The following is a 23041-nucleotide window of genomic DNA, read 5'->3' as shown; positions in this document are numbered from 1 at the left end:
AATGCGCGTTTCACTGGTGCAATTTTTACCGCCTGCAATCAAGAGATATCTTCAATCTGCGTCGCGTGATCTACGTAGGCATTGCTGAAAAATGAGACGCGAGCGCGATCAGACGAGGTGCCTAGTAGCTGAGCGTGACTTGGTGAATTGAAAGGCTTTTTAGCATTGCTCAAGCTTCCGTAAAGCGATTGTTTTTCGGAGTTACTAGATAATTCGCGAAGCAAAAGTTACGACAGGACACTGCGGTGCGATTAAATGCAGCGCTCTCACTGTGTGTGCTTTGTATAGCGAGCGAGCAGACGCAGCTTAAATGCATTGCCTGTAGTTTTCTAGACTTCCTTAATCCACAGACAAATGGGCAGGAACCGTTGCATATAATTGGCTTCATTGGAAAGGCAATACACAGTAAATGATCTGAACCAAATACCCATTCACTTTTATTCAAATGGGTTTACACGGCAATATTACTTGTTGTTGAATAAAACCTCATCATAGTTATCAATTTCCATCCATTGAGAGGGTAACATAGGTCATTTGCACAAATTTGCATGGACAACTGCCTTGCTGTTATCTAATACAGCAATGGAGGCAAATGGCGTGCAATGGGATTGTATTAAAGGTGGCGCTGCTCAAGTCCACATTAGCTAACCACACAATTTAGACAGATGTATGAAGTCACGGTTAAAACTGCTGCACGTTATATAAGTTTCTCGCAATTACCTGGGTGCCATTTAAAGATGAAGATAGAATAACCTAGTGGACAATGTTCTGGGATAATTGCGACTAACTGATTCAGTACATGATACAATTTTTTTAAATAATTATTATTACGCGTGCTTGCCCAGGTCAGCCTCACGGAGTCTCAAGACTCTTTTCAGGGGAGTCCGGCCTCAGTAGTCGGGCAACTCGATTGCTACGTGCAATCCCATTGGAGTAGTTTGTGAGTGGCGTTTCAAAATTTGCCAAGTTCAGAAGCATGATGCCGGCACACACAGCGGCCAATTCCTTTGCGAATGACATCGGGGCATCTTTATTGTCCACTACGAATTGGACGGCACGCTCACATTCGCATGTTTTTTTTTAAGTGTTTTTATTTGTATGGTTGATCTACCAGCCGTGACCGCCTGATTACAAACATGAACCTCTGCAGCAAACAGCGAAAGTGCAACTGCACGACCATGTCCCCGCCCCAATATAGCAGTCAAACGTGTCACGTATCTTCGAACAATAAGGCGGCACACCCCACCATTGGTATCTTTGAACTCGAAGCGAATGTCCCACATTCGTACGGCCGGAGCTAATCTATCTAAAAAGAAAAAAAAAACTTTGACACCAGATCAATGATGGCTTGAAATTACAATGGAAATGGATTTGAACTCGTGACCTTTTGATCGTGAGTCAATTGTTATCACTCTTGATTTAATTGTTATCACCTTCTGCATTGCTTGAGCTCGGCTCCACGCCTCCAGAAATGCGTCTTATAAATTGCATCATTGTTACATAAAATGTATCATGCGTCGCATTATTTGTGCCGCAGTTACCTCCTCGTCCATTTGGGCTTTACCAAAGAGACAGTGTAATTTTAACAAAGCGGTGAATTGCATTATGCCTCCACATCACCTGCGATCTCGAGATTGCGATGCCAGGAAACATTTTGCTGACTTTGACATTAATCAGCGTGGAGGACAGTCACCACTTTTCGTTGTAAATATGCTTAAAAGTCGACCTTGCTGCTTGTCACATCTTTTGAAGTCTCACTTGGCAGCTTTGGCACCTTGAGTTAGTGCCATGTCAAGCACTGTAGAACATGGCACATGCAGTATATTAGCCAAAACGAAGTTTGGCTAAAACCAGACAATGTTCGTGACTTTACAAACTAAAAATGCCGACAGTGAAGTGAAACTGCGTAACGGCAGTCTGGTTTTTAACCCTCGGGCATTCTACCCTGATCCGAATGAAGAATTACAGCATTGAATGGATAGCTAAGATATCTGTAGTGTCAAAGGCGGACTGCCGAGTCAGTACCAGAGGGATGGTTGGTTCAAGTCCTGTGTTTCTTTGAAATGAAAAATTACAGTAGTCAATGGATAACTCGAATTGCTGTAGCGTCAAAGGCAGACTGCCGAGTCTGTACCAGAGCGATTGCTGGTTCAGCTCCTGTGTTGCTTTGCTGAGCTACGTCTAAGGAAATCCATGGTCTCAAGCCCTGCATTGCTTCTCGATAAACATCGTCACTTGCAGCCGGTGTGATAGTTTAAGCGCGGTCACCCTCCTTGGTGGCAAAAATTAAAAAAAAAATCCATCTCCTCCAATTGATTATTGCAAATGTACATCCGAGTAAAAACTTGAAACGACATTTTTACCAAACATCAAAAGAAGCAGCGTCTTCGTCGTGTGTGTGTGCGTGTGTGTGTGTGCGTGTATGTGTGTGTGTGTGATGTGGGGAGCGGTAGTGTAGCGGTTAGCGCGCTGCGCTATGAACCTGGCGACCCGAGTTCGATTCCCGCTCACGGCCAACACCAGTGACGATTATCTGAACCGGTCCTGGGCCTCCCCTAGGTCGACTCAGCCTCAAATGAGTACCTGATGCAGCGTGTAAACATCGCCACTGGGGAGACAAAGGCGGTCGGGCGTGGTGCTGGTCACCCACCCCCTCGTGTACCGTTCCGGCCTTCATAGGTGCTCGCCAACAGCACTTGCCTCTACAGTCTGTTAAGGCTATACGGGGTATCTTATGTGTGTGTGTGTGTGCGGCAGGTTAAGTAAGACAAGTGGCCTCATCTGTTTTTACAGTTTCTGTCAACGGTAAAGATGAACGTGGCCACGTCGATCGTTGTTTGCGAGGATGGCTTATTCTCTTTCGTTTGTCGTGTTTCCTCTCGAAAGAAAATCAGTAGGAGAGTGCTCTCCTCCAACGCACAAATCCGTCAAAGATCATCAATGAGCAAAGTCCTATCTTGTCAATTTGTTTCTGTTCACCCCTTATTCAGTCGGTGTTATGTTGCTGTAACAGATTCGTGCTTGTGTCAGCTGACCAGAGGCGGATTGGGAAACTCCCCGAGGGAGGAGGGGCAGGTCCCAAAACTGCAAACCTTTTAAATAGGGCTCTACGTTCCGACGTAAAATGTCCTTCCCCCACACCTCAGATTAGCACGGTTGGCTACGTTCGGTACTAAATAATTTCAACACACGTACATTCATACAAACAATAATATTCACACTGTGGTTCCATTTATTGCATAGACCAGTAACATGCAACAAAGGCAAACTTACCAACGTATCACTGAAATAATGCAATGTGTAATTTTCACAAAGGGCCCACATCACATTTCAGCTTCTTTTAAAGGTCAATATAACATTTTGTGGGGTCTCCAGTGGGGTGTAGGGGGGGGTGTCAGGTGTAAAGCTCCCCCACCCGCTTTGTATCCAACACTACACCAAACCACCGGCGCTCACTTTGTAACGCCGTGGCGTGCGTCTCCCTCCAGGACAACTGCCGGGCGGTGAAGGCCTACGTGGACGACATCCTGGGGCCGTACCTCATCAACGTGACTGCCGCCGCCAAGCTGTGCAGCGAGGCCCTGTGCGAGGCTCACGGGCGCTGCGTGCGGAAGCACCCGTCCTCCACGGCCCACCTCCACCTGAACCCGGCGAGCTTTCGGATCGCGCCCCCGGAGGCCTCCGCCGACCGCCGCCGCGGGAGATGGCAGGACCGGGTGGTCGGCCGATTGCGCCGCAGCGACGTTCGCGCCATGAAAGAGGCGTTCCGGTGCCAGTGCTACGCGGGGTGGGAGGGGGCTCACTGCGAGCTGCCCATGGGTCGAAAGAAAATGAGCGCCTGCCACGTGGCCCTGCACAACTGCTGGGTGGTGGGACTGCTGCTGTTTCTTTTCCTCGCGATGTAGGTCGCTCGCCCGCTCGCCCGCCCGCGGCGCGTGCGGCAAGGAGGAGGGCCACGTGGGCGTACGTCCGCTGTGTCGCGATGCACTCAGTTTACACGGGCGTGCCCCGCAACGAGTGTGTGTGCGAGAGTCCTCCACACCTATAATACTATAAATACGTAAAGTCAAAGGTACAACGGTGCGGTCTGCAATTGTGTAATTGCGCCACTGCTCGTGGAAGGGTCTCCACCGCAGGGAGCCCTAATGGGTGTTTTGGCCAACTCTTCCACAATGACCGGATGTCTTGGAAGAGGTGTAAGTGCCCACAATTTAGCCCACCACGCTGCTGATTGACCAGTTGTGTCAATCCTCGGCTTTATTGCTTGGTGGGAGATTTCATAAACCTCCTGCGCCGGGAGATCAAACCAGAGACATCTGGATTGCATGTCCGGTGTGCTAACCGTTACACCACAGCAACATCATGCAAGTGAAGTACTTGAATGTGTATTTAACGAAAAAAAATCTGAAGGGAACGTTTACATCTGCAGTATTTTCACTCGCCACAGCTTTCAACTATCTTGACACAAGAGACAATGTATATTAACAGGCCAATCTGTGACTTGTTGAGGCCAGAGGCACGGTGCATATAATTAAATTCATCTTTATATGTGTTAACAGCTCTCAATATCATGCTATTGGGTACTGATATATAAACATTATGATGCCTGCGTGCAGATGTGTAGCATTTCATATTGAATATAAATGTGTACTAACTTGTATAAATATTACAATTTAGCTGTAAGTGTATAATCATAGACACAAATATTGGTGAAAAGATTGTGGGAATTATTGACACTTTTATAAATGTATATTGCAATATGTATTATAATCCTAATAGATATTGCCTGCTTTCAATGATGTGTGAAACATGTGTTTTTTTCTAGTTTGCCATTATAAGAATAAAGTTTGTGAACATTTATGATGCGGTAAAATATTTTTGCTTTTTTATTGTGTCGAACTTTGGAGGCCAAAGGTCAAAGTTGAGAGGTCAACACAGCCAATGCTTGTTCTATCTGCCAGATCCTAAAGTTATTCATGATACCAATAATATTTGATAAATAATGCTTGCATTTATATTGCAGCCACAATGCAATAAAACATCTCAATGGACGGATTACCTTCAAGAATTGTGGCCAATTGCATTACACACCTGAACAATTTTTTTCTCAACTTATACAGCTGTGAATGATGAACTTAAGAAAAATGTACGCTTAAATTGTTTATGCAATCGTCGGCTGCTCATAAAGTATACTTACGTCTAACTTTAGGTCTTGGTTCAAAACATTTTCAGATATTATAACCAAACATAATGGGCCATTATATCAGAGTAATGGTACATTCTCATTACAATGTGCCTATTTAATATGGAGATGTTTACTACATTAGTCATGGTTAATAAATGAGAAGTAGCTATTCCCCTGAGGGAGGAGTGTTGGCATAGTAATCAGTGCACTACATTATGCGACTTGGTAATCGAACTTAAATTCCTGGCCATGTCTAACATCAGTGGAGTGTGATATCTGAACCACTTTGGGCATCCCCAAGGTCAGTTCAGCCTTACATGAGTAACTGGTATGGTGTGCAAACATCAGCAATGGGGAGATAAAGGCACCTACTCCATTCCTTCATCAACCCATACTGTCCAGCATTAGTTATGTATATTTATTTTTTATTTTCACCTACGTGACTTTACCGAAAGAACCAAAGAATATGCATCCTTGCAGTCACGAAAACTTCAAATCTAGAATAGTTATGTATAGTCAAACATGAATGTATGTTGAACTTCTTTTGCTCCATACGTAGCCAACCATGCCAATCGGAGGTGTGGGGAAAGGACAACAACAAAAAACATCCCCAAAGGAATGGGGGGGGGGGGAGACCTTCACCCACAAGTGTATCTTCAGAGGGAAGTATTAAATTATTATATCGGGGCTTTCTAGAACTCTCTCTAGTGGAGGCCCTTCTGTCAGTAGTGGCGGTGAGCAAGTAATCGCGAGGCTGCGCCGAGACACATTTTATTATCCTACGGCCCAGCCAAGTCATGCTGAGAGCACCCAGATATGGCGAATTTTCTTACGTGAAACAGGCAGTGCTCGATTTACTGGTGCCCACCGGAAATGGGGAGGGTGGTGTGGTTGGTGGTGGGTGGGGTGGGGGGTATTTCATCCCTGAAACACATTTTTAGTGTACTTCCTCACACAGTGTGTCCTGCCCGAGGCAAGCACCTAGCCCTAATGCCACGACTGACGTAAATCTGTAATGTTAAACAAATTACTTGGCGATGCTGCATTGGCAGTGGAGCACAAACACAATTATAAAAAAATAACCCGACACATTTGTCAATAACGCTCGTGGACTGGAAAAAATATATAATGGGTGATGTTTTTGGCCAGTGGTTGTTCTTCATGGCATGTTTGTGCTATTCGTGTGCTGTGAAGAAGGGCCATTGTTGGAAACATCGGCCATGATTTTTTTCTTTGAAGTCCACAGAGTGTTATTGACAAATGTGTCGGAGTTTTTTTTGTTAAATTTACCATGCGGTCACCTCAGTAAGGTTTCATAATTAACAAATAACAGCTCTAACAACTAATCTATGGTCAACACTCAGTAATGCAAAAGTTAATTCTAATTAAAATAAAACCGAGCCATGTAATGTGATGATTCGTGCCAAGTGACACACTTTATGGATGTTTTTCATTGTACAAAATGATAAAAGACCTCTTCAGTGATTATCATAGGTCATAGTTCAATAAAGAAAACATCAATATTAACGTAATTTCTTCGTCGCAAATCACGTGCACAAAACAGACGACAATCACTCCGGAGGAGCATTGCCTGCTCCCAGTAGTGGACAGAAAATGAACAATATTCTCAAGGATGATGATAACATCGTGGAAGTAAGATTGATGACATCTGTAAGGCATTATAGACGATGGTGCCAAGAAAGTGGGCTGCTTTTGTCCACACAATAAATGAAAAACTTGACATTGTTCATTGTGACAATGAATTTGAGGTGACTGGGTTGTCCACAGAGCTAATGGATGTTAGAACACTCAGATGGCAATGTCTGTACCACGACGATTATATTAAAGGGCTAATTTTTACTAAACATTTTCGTTTCTAGCTCATGAGGGTTTCCCACGTAGTGAACACTCTTAACAGGGAATTATAAAGGCACTGGGTGGATAAAGAAGCCGAGTCAAATAATTCTGCAGTAGTTTTTTATGTTATTTGTTCAGGCTTAATTCCTCAACACGTCGTGATTTTACACTTTTCACGTTTTAAGCTCCACAAGAACATTTCTCCTTTTCATAACATGGTAACGATGATGACATGGCCCCCATCCGACGGCTCAAACAACTGTGAGACATGAGAAGAACATCTTACAATATTAGAACAGGAAAAAACTGGATGTGAATGTATTGCATCCACGGCCGGATTAAGATTGATGGGCCGATGACTTAATAGGAGGGACGGGCCTACGTGGATTTCAAAACATTGTCTAGAAGTCATCAAACATTTATTCACCTATGTAAAATTCATAAATGTATTCCAATCAAGGTAATTTCTTCAAACATAAATCACTCGCTTCACTACATTTCTTCAAATGTATTTGTTTCCTTCTAACTTTGGCTGTGAAGCAGTAATGAATGAATGCTGTCATCGTAATTCAAAGACAAAAGACATTCCGATAGCGCTGCTAACGTCGTTCAGCTGTTGCTTCAACATGGAAGGAGAGGGCCTACAAACATATGATAGCCTAAGGCATTATTTGGCTATGGGTTAATCCGTAAGAGGTTTTTGGGTTACATCGCGTAAATATAAATTGTATCATGAAACCCGCCACCACCCGATACATCCAATTAGTAAAGTTTGTCACGTAAACAAAATATGACAATTCGTTACTAGTACAGCAGACCGGTGTGTTGGAGAGTAAACCCACAATATTTACAATTAGAGTCTGACGTTTCGCCAGTTAGTACAACTAGCATAATCAGGCGACAGCCAGAGTTGGTCGCGGAAGCCTACGTGTTAAACTGGGTTAATCTGGCCGTGACTGTATTGGTGTATTACACATTTGATAAAAGCAAGACTTTTTCCCGGGAAGACTTACTGATTTTCCAGGACAGCTAAACCCAAAAAGAGAACTATCTTGGGAAAAAAATAAAACAGGTGGCAACCAAGATAAAGATGATAATCAAATGACACAAACACAACAACACCACAATTGTAACATAATCATAGATAACAAGATTATGTAAACAACACAAAACAGAACCTAAATAAAAAGATCAAATCTTGGGGATGGGAGTGGCTGCCATGGCGATGCTCTCGAACGCACACTCGTCGGTGCCACGACGGATCCTGAAATATCCGCCCTCTCCCCAGCCCTCGCCCCAGCTGTTCTTGACGATCCAGAAGGGCTCGCCGGCGTCCGTGCCGTAGCCCACCAGCAGCACGGCGTGGTTGGTCTCCTCGAAGGGGTTGAACTGATCGTGCAGGCCCGTGTGGTGGTAGATGCCGCCCTGGTAGGCCATGAAGTCGTTGTACACCTGGAAGCCGATGGCCAGGGGCCCGTTCTCCACCAGCTCGAGACGCATGAGCTCCTCGCTGCAGGCGCCGTAGAACCCGCCCACGTAGTGGTAGTGAGCGGTGTAGTAGCGCAGGCAGCTAGGGTCCTTGGGGAGGCACTTGCTGTCCTGGCCGATGTACGGGTAGCAGCTCTCCTCGATGACGCCGAAGTCTTGCGCGAACTTGCCCGCGATCAGGTACGGGAACCCGCCGCCGCAGCCTGGGAGAGCGCGCGCGACATAAGGGCGTCAGCGAATCGTCATAATAATTATCATGCCATATAACGATATATAACTATGGGTTTTACCCTTTTTGGCAATAAACCAGGTGTTAAGATGTTAAAACCACCAAACAGAATCGCTTTTCAAGGAATCCCGTCTGCATTCAACACACGTCGTACTTGTGGTGAACAAGCAAACAAAAAACATGCTCTAATAATATATGATGCATTGTCTTTGAAACCAATTGGTCCACACCAGAGACAGCTTTCGTTTGAGCCTCGTCTCAAAGTGTTAGACCATAGAATGCGAAAAGTCGAACGGCACAAAGACAATGCCACTATCAAGGCATTTATATTATGCCGTAATGAGAATTGAGCAAAGTCAGCTGTATGTATGTTGAACTTCTTTCGCACCGTACGTAGCCAACCGCGCTCATCGGAGGCTTGTCATGCTAAGGGATGAAGGGTGATGATCAAAACCAATCATGGATTGGCAGCCGAGGAATGGAACACGTCAGGGGGATACGTCCACTGTGGAGATGGAGCGATGTGCAGGTGCTAGGTGGATTATTACATTGCAGGACCGTGAGAGGTGGCAGCAACTTGGGGAGGCCTTCATCCAGCAGTGGATTGACCATGGCTTATGATGATGATGATGAATATTGCATAGAAAGGCTTTCCAAAGATGATGATGACAATGTTGGTGATAATTGTACAGGCTTTGATGATGAGAGCCTTATGTTGTTATTGTTGGTGGTGGTGATACAGATGACAATGAGGGGGTAGGTGGCCAGCACCACACCCCACCGCATTTGTCTCCCCAGTGGCGATGTTTACACACCGCACCAGGTACTCATTTGAGGCTGACTCAACCGAGAGGAGGCCCAGGACCGGTTCGGATAATCGTCACCGGTGCTGGCCGCCCGGTTCGTAGCGCCGTGCTAACCACTACACCACCGCTCCCCTGACCCACACACACACACACAAATATCCATCCGTTCACCCATCCTTTTTTCCCCTGCACATCCGATGATCACGGCTGGCTACGTACGGTGCAAAAAAGTTCAACACACGTACATTCACATGCATGTATCCATATACCCATGCATTCAAACAGACGGGGCTAGCCCCACAGAGAGGACACGTGGGAACCCTTCCACCTTGCGAGTAGGGGCTGCACGAGACGATGTGCTGGGGGCTGAACACGGGCTGCTGCGTGTTGTTGCTGAGGATGCGAATGCGAGCCTCCAGCATGGCCATGGAGGCGAAGGAGTAGCAGCTCCCACAGCCGCCTGTTCGCACGGAGCACAGCGTGCAACACGTTACACATCACAGGTCCGCCGTCATAGCCTTCATCAGACTGCTGGGGCAAGTGCTGCTAGCGAGCACCCGATGAAGGCCGGCATGGCACACGAGGTGGGGTGTGGACAACACCAGGCCCGGCTGCCTTTGTCTCCCCGCGTGCTGGTGTTTACACACTATAGCAGGCACTCATTTTAGGCTGAGTCGATCTAGGAGATGCCAACTGTTATCGGTCGTGAGCGGGAATCGAACTCGGGTTGCCGGATTAGTAGCGAAGGTCGTTAACCATTAAACTAGAACTCCCTGCTCTATATATTCACACATACATACAGATATACATATATATATACAAGGCAGGAATGGGTTAACCATGCAACCTTGTGAAAACTCTGTGTGAGAGTTACAGATATATGTCAGGTTAAGTTCCCCCCTGTGCTCAAATTTATGTTGTGCAGTGCCCATCTGTGTAGTTTTGAGGACATTCTCATAAGAGGGACAATAGTCATGTGATGACCGCTGAAGCCTTCCCACCCAATCGTAGCAGACTTAGCATGTGTACTCTATAGGCATTTATGGATGCATCAATTAAATAGCTGAAATAGATTTCTTAGGCTCACGATGTATGTAGTGCGAGATGCGTCTGAGAATGTTTAATTTTTTATGTTGTATCAAAATAGTATGCTCACGCTACAATTACACCAATGGAGTAAACCACCAATTTGTAAGAGATGTAAAACAACGGGGAACACGAACGAGGCAGTACAAAATCGAGACGAAAACCCTTGAATCGTTTCAAGATCACGAATCGTGAAAATGTAACTTAATACTGGGCGGCGATTTTTTTCTTACATCCCAAGTGTGCAACTTTAATTTTACTGGCACCAGATGGGCAGCTGAGCTGGCCAGGGCCAGGATTTGAACTTATGCTTCTATAATTGGGCACCTGTTGGTCTGACATCTGAGTAACATCCAAAGCTAAAACATACTAGAGCAATTTTCATTCTAAACTTGCTATATTAATGTCCTTGCATTAACATTCATTACTAATTGCTGAATATGCTATGGTTACCAAAAGTAAGAACTTTTTTTTCCCAAAAAACACCTCTCCTTTTTAGCCATACAATGAAAACTCCTATATCATGAACACCCTTTAAAGATGCTCGTGTTTTTTTTACGTAGCATAATTTCCCCAATTACGTGTGGTCTCGTGGCTGTTTAAAATATTAACCTCATTTCACACCACGCAAAAAAAAAAAATCTGCTTTCATGTCCTATAGTCATGAATTGTACCAGTGGGGAAATAACCAATTTAAAATATCCTTGCCCATCTCTTCATTATACATACTGTACCTATCATTTTAAAGGCCATTACTGTTATTATAAAACCGATATCGACTACACCGTTGTAACAATAAATATAACAATAGCACATAAGCCCTGTTCCGCAGGGTCATATCACCGATACATTAACTATGATTGCTTCAAGGGTTTATGGCGCATTACATTGGCCTCACTGCTGTGATGCTGCATATCATTTGAAAAGCAAAATTCCGGAGGAAAAAAAACATAATCCTGCAATGACAACACAATTACACGGACGCTTCACTTTATACCTCTCCCTTTCTCTCTCTGGCTTAAGGTCGCTGTGCTCCAAGAGCTACGTCAACATTCTTATTTCATTTCTAGCTCGTCCCTATTTTAAAGCCCAGGGGGCGAGATCGTTATTTGTTGGAGCAAGAGCTCAATAAAAAATGCACGCGCACGTTTGTGCGGTGCGATGTGTGTGCACGTGGATTGTTGACGCTACGTTTTGTCATCGTAATAATTCAACGTCGCGTCATTCACGCAAATTGCATCTCGAAACGTCGACTTATTGAACCACAGACGAGCGGTGAGACAACCAGAACCGGTGCCAGATTAACAGGAGGTATTCACGATGGAACCTAATGTCGTCGTATCATTATGGTGCACTTTAACTCACATTGGAACACATTTATCTTTATCGCAGTCATGTGGACCTGGGTTTATGGTGAGTTTTCAAACTGTTTAAATTGATGGGTGGTCAGTACAACGACATTTTTAATATGTCCATAAATCACAAAACGTACCTGTGCCGCTTTTAATATAAGTAGATGAAGCCTAATTTCCATTCATTTTCTGATTTACAATATCCTTCGATGGGCAAGGTTTTGACATTGATGGCTCGAAAGAAATGGGCTGTTTTTGATTATGCCCGCCCCCCAAAAGAAACATTTGATATAAACAAATTACATTACTGCACGTGCTGTTGATGCGGTCATGATCACGTGTAATAAACACATGTGTTACCAGTATATATATTCTTTAAAAGATAAAGGTACAGCCCTGCAATGTCTTGTTCATTCCACTGCTCGTGCATGGCCCTCCACTAGCAGGAGACCTCGAACACCTCCCTAAGAGTGGTCCGCTATCACATTCTAGCCAGATGTCCCTGCAGACGAGAGAGTACCCACGCTTTACCCCACCACACGACACCTGCTGATAGGCGGACTGTGATGCACCGATTTTTTTTTTTACTGCTGGGTTGGCAGAGATGGGGGGATTAGGAAACGTGACCCTTTTTTTTTGTTCCAACTGCCTCTGGATTCCACGTGCAGTGCGGTAACCATTATCCACAATACGAACCGACTACAGCTATATGTGGGATCTTTGTATATGTGTGCACGTGTCCAAGTATATAAGTGAATATGCACGTGATCATCTGTGTGGGTCCATAATACAGGTTTGTTGGGTTAGATCGCGTAAATATATAAATGTGTCATTAAACCCGCCACCACCTGACAAAGCCAATAAGGCAATAGACAGATTTGTCAGACGAAGCTAATTGTAATTACTGGCGAAACGTCGTACTCAGATTGTAAATGTTGTGGCTTGGCTCTCCAACACACCGGTGCAAGGTACTAGTGACGCATTGGCACGTTCTGTTTAAGTGACAACCCTTACTAGTTGGCTGTGTCGGGTGGTGGCGGGTTTAACGACACGTTTATATATTTACGCGATCTAACCCAAAAAATATATATTATGGATGATATTGGTCGCCAAAGCCTACGTGTTAAACTGGTAACCATTACGCACCGAGACATCATCCCCCGTATATATTATTGGTCTTTTTGATTTGTTGCCCGTCTCTTTTCCCAATCGTAGGCCAATTGTGCTATTGGCGTGACGACTGCAGACGAAATACCTTTGGAGCACCCCCGCCGAAGGAAAATTTCACTGAACTACTTCTTGAAATTCCTCCCGGTGACCTCTTTTCCACGCGAGGGCACCACAAGCTTTCTCCTCGTGCTCCGCTAAGGGGGCAATGCTCGTTGCGCGACAGTTTCACTGATAAGTTTTCACTTTCAAAAAATTATATTTTAGCCGTATTCAGCGAGAAAATATCCTTCCTTTGTGCTGTCATTGGCGAGCGAGAAGAGCCTGTCAACTCACTGGGCTTGGGAACCTGTATTCTTAGGTTTTTTCGGTAAAGTCACGTAGGTAAAAAATACTTGAAACAGCAATCGTTCTGTGACGGTTCCACCCGAAGACGGAAGCTTGTGTTGCCTCCGAAACATCGTGATTTTTATTTTTATTTTAACTTTTATTAATTTAAATTTTTTACCTACGTTACTTTACCGAAAAAACCTAAGAATATGAATCCTTGCAGTCACGAAAGCTTCAAATCTTGGGAACCTGGTTTAATTATGGTTGGTGACCTGGATTTAAACCCAGAATCGCGGGGGTCCCAGTTCAATCCTCTAACCTCTGAGCCACGTGACCACTTCAAGTATTCCATCTTTAGCTACCTTCAATGGAGTGCAACGAATATATAACCCAGACAACATTCCCTCCCTAAACTGCATGTTGTCAGATTCTAACGTTACAAGCACTTTAAAGGTTCCATTTCAGAAGTATAATTGGAGTTTCAGACGTATAATTCCGTACTCGGTTCGTAACGGACCTTCTATTGCACACAAATTACTCGTGAGCACTGTGAACAAGATCATTTTCATATTTGATGCCCAGGTAAGAGTTTAACCTCAGCATTAATATGCATCAGCCTTAAATTACGAATGAAAAACAATAATGGCCAACTTCATAGTATTCCGGTGATACCGGGATAACACGGTTGTTAAACAGTTAATAGGCAGGTAAAATAGTAATTATTCACGTGAGCATGTTATGGGTGAGGAGTATAGTTGCGATATGGATAATGCCGACAAAATTGCTTCATGTTGTAGATTACATAGCCCATCTAGTGGTGTTGACCTTAGCCTAGGGACCATGATTTGACAGGTCACTCCCATATGTCAGGCCCTTAATAATGCATTGCTTCTCAGGTGCACAATAAATGCACCGTTGTCACAATGGAATTTAACCCCTGCTGCCCATTCCGAAAACACAATGTTTATCTACGTAAATATGAGTGACACATCCTGGAATAAAAAAAAAATTGTGCTTCTATATTGTTTCTCTCTCTCTCAAAAATGTGGCCATTTACACCCACGCGTCTGTGGGTGTGATTTGCTCATACGATTCGCCAGAGGGTGGTTCAGACATTGCTGTTCCATAGCATGCATCTATATTAGCTGAAAGGCGTAGGTGCATTTATCTGCAATTGCATGCCCAAGCCACTTGTAGTGGAAATACCTAGGGGGTATCTGCCCAGACATCTTGGAAGACGTGGGAGTGCCCACCTTTGACCCCATCGACCGAGACCTGCCAATCGACTGCAATGTTATCCATCTCTGTGGCTGGATGGACCAACGGCCTGGAAGAGGAGGAGGTCGTGGAATGGAGAGGAATGAGGATGGAACGTCAGAAACGGGCGATCCGTGAATTCGAAATGTCGGAGGACTCTTGCCATAAGTCCACGGGCCCAGCAAGTTGTTCACCTCCTCCGATCTGCCCCAAACGGCCTCCTTGTGAAGCCGGTCGTCTCCTCGAACCAGACGAACGTCCTTTCTCCGCGGCCGCTCCCGATCGTTCGGAGCTCACTCAACTCCACCCCTCGCACCGTACCGCGCCACACGTCGCCGTCGACCTTTATATCGAGAATCTATTCTCCCACGCCCGTGCGTGTCCGTTTGAAGCCCCACGCGTGGGAATCCGCGCTCCCGCGGTCCTCACAGCCGGGTTGCGCAATCAGCACGATTCCCCCCCCCCCCTCAATACAGAAACACTAGGCTCTAGGACGTAGTCCGTGCAGGAAATATGCCCACCCCTACCTCCCCCGCCACCCCCCCTTTTTATTTCCCTACGATTTGTGCTCTGTACCGAGCTGGTGTTGAGCTGTACTACAAAAAAAATAAGTTCAATACGTGGGCGTCACGTGCGTATGTATGTACGCCGAACTTCTTTCGCACCGCGCGTAGCCAACCGTGCTAATTGGAGGCGCGGGGGTAAGGACGAGAAATTGAAGACAAAAAGCAGTTCTAACGGAAATGAGTTTTAGAAAGGACGGGTTGCATCGCTCGGGGGCCACCTTGGTCGCGCACTGGCGAGACGTAGCTGACTCCACGCACGTCCCTCCAGTCCCACGCCGCGGGCAGCGCGGCCGCTCGCCTCCTCGTCTCGTCGCTCGCAGCAGCTGCCCGCGGCCGGCTGGGGATCGGAAAGGGGGGCGGATGGGGGGGGGGGTAGATGTGGGGATGGGAAGTCGCACAATGCGCACGTCATTCCGTACGCATTCGCTGTCACCGCTGCTACCTGTCCATTATCGCCCTCTTTGATTCCGTCGTTGATTTGGAAATTACATAAATAAACGTATCGACAAATAAGTAAAAAAAACTGATTAAAAGTATATCCATTCTTGCACGCGCAATCGGGCAGTGCCAATTTCCGCTGGCAGCTCAAAAAAATTGCGGTGTAAATTCCACATTCCCATGGTGCTGACCAATAGCTCCATGTGATGCCCACAGTTGAATTCCCCCGAATGTTACGAGGAAAATGCAATGAGCCGATCCCCAAATGGGCATTTGAACTTGAAACCTTCTTGATCGTCAGTTGAATGCGCTGACCATAGTAAGATGGATTTAAAGCCAATCCACATCTGGACGAAGACATCCCAAAGCTGCGTCATGGGCATTGTTTGACCACACTTCACAACGATGGCAAGTACAAGGGTAATGAATGTCGGCAGGAATTGAGCCCAGATCACCAGGTTCATTGCACAGTGCACTCACCACGGTTGCCAGCATTCCATCTGTACGTGTAACGATGTACAGGTATAGATAACCTGCACAACCCTCACTAACCCGTGTGGTGAAGTATGGTTAAACAACGACCATGACTGACACAGCAGGGAGATTCCTTCACGCAGAGGTCGACTGATAGAGGGCTGTATAATAAATCAATTGTCATATTATGTACAGTTGGAAAAAATATTGACACAATGTATACATGAAGGTGGGATTATTGCTACAAGCTATATATATATAAAACACACACACATGCCCATTTAACCATGGCATGTTGTGGAACTATTTGGCTCGGCGTAAAAACTCGGAGCTGAAACGCCGGTGATGCCAACGCCGTGAGCATAAACCCCCTCTGTGCCATCCCTTACCTTCCTCCCACCGCCACCCATCACAATAACAACCAACAACAACAACAACATAACCTCGACTTCAATTATAAGGGGACTGACCCTGCCACGTTCAACTCACACCGTCCACTGGGAGTCTCCCGAGCCAGAGTTAGCACCACAGACCTGTCCTGGGCCACAGCACTTAATGCCATGCACCCACGCTGTGGTGGGAAGCGGGCTCTGTGTACATTCACTGCGGGGAAATCCGAAGGGAATTAACCCTATGGCTGGCAATTCATGGCAACATCTTAACGATGCCCAAATGGGTGCCAGGCATTGCTGATCCCCCACACCTTCAGTTATTGTCATCAACTACACAGCAATGATAAGGCCAAATTAAGCCATCCCATTATTACCTGCTTCAGTTGCTTCATTCATATTTAACCGCTTATGTTCTCATGATTGTTGTTGTCAGACTGTAAAATCTCCCTGCTAGGCAAAACGCCATTCATTCCTTTCCTTAATTATTCCTGTCCAGTAGTGACCTCTGAATTATGATTCTGGCTTTGTCTTGTCATCTCTTCTGCTGTCTTCATCTCCCTTTTCTGTCCTCTGCTTGCTGTCTACTCCATAGTTAATGTATCCCATCTCTCACCAGTTGTTCTCATGACGTGACCTGCCCATTATTTGCATCTCATTCTTAACCATGTCCATTCGTTCTCATTCCTTGCACTTTGGTATCTTTCCCCATAATTGCGAGTTAATGGTCTGGACGGCGATGCAAAATAAATTACTATAACTTTATTCATATATGAGTTCACGTTATTTTTGTATACTTTTAATCTGCTATCTATTAAATATATTGATGAAATCAGCTCATTTTCAGATGCTGCATTAATCATGCCTGATGGTGATGGCTGTATAAGAGTCAGGCCTATTTTTTTTTAAACGTTTCATTTTTTATTTTACTAGATAAATCCCACATAGCTATTTTCAGAAGCCACCTGGCCACAAATAATAGCTCAACGAAGTGGCGTATCGAGTGGAAATCTATATCAGCCAACTACTCTAAACACGTGTTTCTAAATGTGGAGGGAAAAACCGGAGGACGTGGGGAAAAATCCACGCGACCACGGGGAGACAGAACATGCAAACTCTAAAAATACAGGCATCAGGGTCGGGGATAGAGATCGAACCCACGACCTCCTGTACACCAGGTGAGGCAGTCAACATCTCGCCACCGCGGCGCCCCAAACAAAATACCGCCGCGTGTAAACACGCCACTTGTGAGTTGACCGTGAGTCGATCGTCCGAGGCACCGCACCACAGGGCCGCGCGAGACTGAGGAGAGTGAGAATATCTCCAGGCCATTGTGCGGGCGCTCACTTAGGAATGATCGAGCCAATTCCACCCGAGCGCCGCACAATCTCTTCCATGGGTCGCCTCTCCATGTCCAGGTAGCGACCCGCTCTCCACGAAGACTGCGCCGAGTTGATGGCATGGATGAACGCGGGGTTGTACTCGTACAGCTTCTGTGGCTCGCTGCGGGCAAACAGAGGTGCGAGAGGTGCTGGGTTATGGGGCATCGTAGCCCGCCGGTCCTGCCACTGGGTTCCCATTAAGTAGCAGGGGTAATAGCCCAGCGTTTATTATGGGGCATTGTAGCCCGCCTGTCTGCTACCGGGTTTCCACAGAGAAGAAGAGTGAACACCAACAGCTTATTCAAATCGTGATGTATTTGTCTACGATGACGGCGTTGTGTGCTGTGATTTATAAGGTGATTTTGCAGAAATGTCCTCATAACCGGGGCTTAAATTCAGCCGGGTTTGTACTGGTCAGTGACGTGGAAAATATTGAAGCACCCAGCACGTCTCGCCGTGGCAGTTAGTCACGTGCCACCTACTCCAGGCTACCAGCGACCCGGGAAATATTCAGTGAAAATTTCAGCCCGGATTATCACTGTCTGTCGATTAATTCCATTAAGTGCATTTTATATCAATTGAAACAATTTGCTTCATCCTAAACCCCCTTATTCCACAACACATTTGAAGGCCGCTTCACGTGTGGGATACATTATCGGTAGCATTTTCAAAAAAACACACTTCAATTGATTTCCAAACAATGTTTAAGTAAACATATGACACTGATTCTAACCGCAGCAACAACAACAACAACAAAAAAAACCCCTTGCAAACCCATGACCTCATCATCACTACGTTGCCTCTTTGCCTGGCTGACCTCTTCTGAAGTTTCCCACATTATTGCTCCATTCCTCTGCCCTGGCAGTGCTACTCGGCTCTCCTCATCTCGCCCTGCAAATTGTGTTTCCTTTGCCGGCCTCACACACACACACAGACACGCGGCGTTGCTTTGACCTCCTTCTTCACAGACTGCACTGGTAAACTCATTACACACCTCTGCCGCCCCACCTGATTACATGTTTTGCAGTCTTGCAGGTCAATTTCTTACCACTCTCGGATTTGCATTGCTAATAATGATTGGGTTGAAAATGTGTTTTTTTTACGTTATTGTTCCCCATGTCAGTGTTAGGGCCCATTGTAGCCTTTCCATTTTAACTATAGACGTCAATTTTCTCCCGGCGCACCTTTCCCAGGTGCAGAAAATTGAGAGAAATGCAATCAAGGCCCTCTGATCCATTGTCAGGACGAGCCCCTCTTGGCTGGACTACGGGACCCCATGGCTCAACTGTCACCCTCTGTCTCTCCGTTGCTGATCTGCAATCATCATTTCTTGTACACGTTTTGTGAGCAACTTCAGACGCGATAAAACAAAATACATGTATAGAGTTGGGAAAGTTAATCCTGGGTATGCAAACTGGGTTAGCTTGTTTTACGTGTTGAGAATGAACTAGATGGACAATGGGAAGCTTAGTGTCCTCATCATTATTATCATTGTCATCATTTAAAATGGGAAGCTTATTATCCTCGTGATTATTGTCATCATTATCATCATTATCATCATCATTTACAAGGGAAAGAGGAAAAATGCAATCCTAAATGTGCATATCTATACACATGCCTGACTTCAATTCCAACCCACGGCTAACATCAGTGATGAGTTTCATCTGAGACATTTCTGAAACATCGCCCCTGGCCCCGTGGTGAAGTATAGTTAAAATATCCCCCAGAGTCTCCGGAGAGGCCTTCATCCATCAGAGGACTGACAAAGCGATGCACAGGATTATTTGTGTTTGTAGACAACCCGTGGCAACAGAAAATAAGAGACAGCTCATCCACTCCTCAAAATCTCACTGTACTCGGAGCAATAAAATGCATCTTCCGTTTGCATCATAAAATACCAACATAATATGCATTGTGGGGGTTTTGTTGCATTCTCTAGCATTGAAATCGCTATTCTGGCGAAATAATTACGTAACTAGGAGCACGAGTGGAAAAGTGAAAGCAATTTTGAATGGACCGTGTCAGGCCCGTCACTTTCACTCTTCGGCATTTCTGTCTGTTAAGTCTTCCGAACTTTTTCTGCCATTTACTCTCCAAAAGTGTATTTCTCGCGTGGGAAATCCAGGGGCAGTCAGTAACCCAGCTCGTCTTGGTGGCAGTGGCCATGAACAACAGAGTTACCAGCCAGGAAACCCGAGTGATAGATTGCGTTTAATAGTAGAGTGTTTATTCTATAACTGTGCGCAGGAATAGGATGCTTCGATTACATGCAATTGTATATATACAGTATACGTGAAAATACTACACGCTTATACAAATACATAGCTACGCATATGTCGGTGGTTAAGTACAAAACGTAAAATTACAGAAGTCAGCACAGTTTGTAGTGCAACAATGCATGGGCAATTACATTTGTGCTGCATTATTGAATTAAATTGAATGAACCATGTGTAATGCACGAATTTGTAACAGCCTTTTATACTTTCAAATCAAATAAAATCACTCTGGCCAATCAGTGGAAGCAGACGGTACATGAAAAAACATTACCCTATGCGTATTGATATTAATTCCATTAAAGTGGCTCTTTGGAAGTCAATACAAGGTTATGTGTTCCACATTTCCCATGGTATCACATATATGGATCCCTCAGCACTATTAGGTTAAAACTGCATGTCAGGTGGTGATTTTGATCGAAGTTTGCCCACCAAAAGCCACGGGTAACGCATAAAATCTAACTTTGGCAGCTCATTAACCGCGATAACGAATTGTACTTTGTGGATAACAAAAAAAACCTGCTATTTTTTTTTTACAGCTGTTTTTCCAAGGACATATTTCAAGTGTAAAGTACACTTAAATCCAGCATTGTCCTGTCGCTTATGGCACTTTGCATCAGAGACGTTCGATACGCCAACAGTGGTCTTCGCTTTGTGGCTCCCACTCCCTCTCTCTCTTCACGCCTGCCAATTTTAAATGCTTAGTGTGTGTGGTGGCGGCTATCTAAACGGTCATCGTAAGTGAAAAGCAATTCAACAAAACACGGGGTAATACGATTACGTTAAATTGCAAGTGACTCGTTTGGAAGCTATCGATATGCATAAAAGCAAAACAATCAAAACCCATCACAACATTTCTCCGAAGCGACGATGGTCTGCGGTATGGCTTTCTGGGACAAAACACATTAAACTACTTGTGCCAAGGCTCGCCTAACCAAGGTGGAAACACTTATGTTTACAGATAAATGCTCAAGTGGATTCATTTAGGAACACGTGCGAGCCAGAGTGTGAGCAGGAAGAACTGCGCCCCAAATACTGGGCTCATATCTCGGCAAGGAAATCACATGTACGAGCTATATCTCACTTTGACCTTGTGATGAATCACTCAAAATGTGCCCAATGAAGTAACTATTATATTTATTTATTTTTTCATATTTTACAGCTCTTTGTCAATCCACTGCTGGATCAAGGCCTTCCCATGTGTCTGTCGGCCATGTCCATAATTCACTGAACTGGTCAGTGCCCACTGGTGAAATGGGGACCCGAGACCGTTCATATATCACTCGCTACCTATGCTAGCCATAGCCAGAAGTCAAGCCCAGGTCGCAGGATTCACAGCACGATGCACCAACCACTGTGGTGGAACCGCTCCCCTCGGTCCCCGTCACACTTTATAACAATAATGCAAAAAATTGAAACGAAATGCACCTTTCTTACCTTTGCGATGTCCCCGACTCCTCGCTTTGTAATGGGAGCCTACGACCCACAAATCACCCTGAAAGCACCAGATCCCGTCGGATCTCAGAAGCCAAGCAGGTCTTTAGCCTGGTCAGTATGCGGACGGCGGACTGCCCGGGAATACCGGGCGTTCGTGCGGTGCGTGCGGGTACACGCACCTTTTGTAGGTGGCGGCGTCCAGCGGCGTCGACCTTGGGACACTGGGCCCAGAAGAAATGCGCTTGCCCTGGAAGCAGGCCCAGTTGTGGCCCAGGCTGTCGTGCACCCAGCCCGGGAACGTCTGGTCGCAGTAACTGATCACCTTACCCCCCGCCTGCTCATACTGCAAATGCACAAAGACACCCCGGTGGAGCATTAACAGACTGTTGGGGCCAGGGCCGTTTGCGAGTAGGCCCCGCACGGCGCACAAGAGGGTGGGTGGCCAGAAACCACGCCCGACCGCCTTGGTCTCCTCGGTGCTGATATTCACACAACAACACTTGGTAACTTATTGAAGGCTGAGTCGACCTAGACAAGGGACTCAAACTTGGCTGGCCGGGTTTGCAGCGCATTGCACTAACCACTGCGCCACTCGCTCGCACTGCACGCGCACACACACGCACGCACGTAGACGTTCGCACATGCCGGGATTCACAAACGCGCATGTCAACGAGCGAGCGTGCCAGCACAAACACGAGCAGACGTTGTCGGTTGCGCACGTGGATTTGTACTCCGTGTTGTTTGGCAGCATGTCTGGTGTTTTGCTCCATGTGCTGGGGAACGGTGACAAGATGTTAACTGCCTCGCTTGGTATACTGGGAAGTCGTGAGTTCGATCCCGATCCTATAGTTGGAGTTTGCATGTTCTCCCCGTGATCGCGTGAATTTTTCTCCGGGTCCTCAGGTTTTTCCCTCCACATTTAGAATCAACGTGCTTTTAGTGTATTTGGCTGCTATAAATGTTGCACATGATGATGAGCTACTTCGACTGGGCTATCATTTGTGATAGCCAGGGCACTTCTGAAAAAAAGAGCTAATAGCTCATAGGGCCTTTCTTACCTGGTAAAAAGAAAAATATATAGTTTGGTCTTTTTTAAGGCCTGTAGGTTGCGTCACAGTTGAGAAGAAACTTAACTCGTCGGGGGTGAACTGTGGAATGCGTCGCAGCGTTTAAAGCAGCGCACTGCCGACCGCTTTCCCACATCACACCAAACTTCCAAGACCGATTTCAGTTTCTCTCATATGCCGTGCGTGTCAAAATTAGTGGGTAAAAAAAACATTTTAATACGTAAATAATGAAATTCCCTCGTGATGAGCCATTTCGTT

At 45.7% G+C, this 23041-nt stretch overlaps 2 protein-coding genes across 2 annotated transcripts in view; one reads left to right on the top strand and one right to left on the bottom strand.

Moving 5' to 3' along the window:
- The window catches only part of LOC144944282 (hyaluronidase-1-like), a 34502-nt gene extending 29650 nt beyond the window's left edge, over positions 1-4852 (top strand). Inside the window, exon 5 of the mRNA XM_078872305.1 lies at positions 3489-4852. Within this exon, the coding sequence (XP_078728431.1) occupies positions 3489-3905 (417 nt within the window). The 3' untranslated portion in view covers positions 3906-4852. The remainder of the gene's footprint in view (positions 1-3488) is intronic.
- Positions 4853-6477: 1625 nt separating this feature from the next.
- Positions 6478-23041, bottom strand: part of LOC144944283 (dipeptidyl peptidase 1-like) — a 30481-nt gene continuing 13917 nt past the window's right edge. The window contains exons 3-7 of the mRNA XM_078872306.1: positions 21896-22059; positions 17972-18127; positions 15542-15660; positions 9894-10025; positions 6478-8733 (exon numbers count right to left, since the gene is read on the bottom strand). Of these exons, the coding sequence (XP_078728432.1) occupies positions 8234-8733; positions 9894-10025; positions 15542-15660; positions 17972-18127; positions 21896-22059 (1071 nt within the window). The 3' untranslated portion in view covers positions 6478-8233. The remainder of the gene's footprint in view (positions 8734-9893; positions 10026-15541; positions 15661-17971; positions 18128-21895; positions 22060-23041) is intronic.

Source organism: Lampetra fluviatilis, chromosome 34 (assembly GCF_964198595.1).
Source record: "Lampetra fluviatilis chromosome 34, kcLamFluv1.1, whole genome shotgun sequence".
Taxonomy (NCBI): Eukaryota; Metazoa; Chordata; class Hyperoartia; order Petromyzontiformes; family Petromyzontidae; genus Lampetra; species Lampetra fluviatilis.
This window is presented reverse-complemented; position numbering and strand designations above follow the sequence as displayed.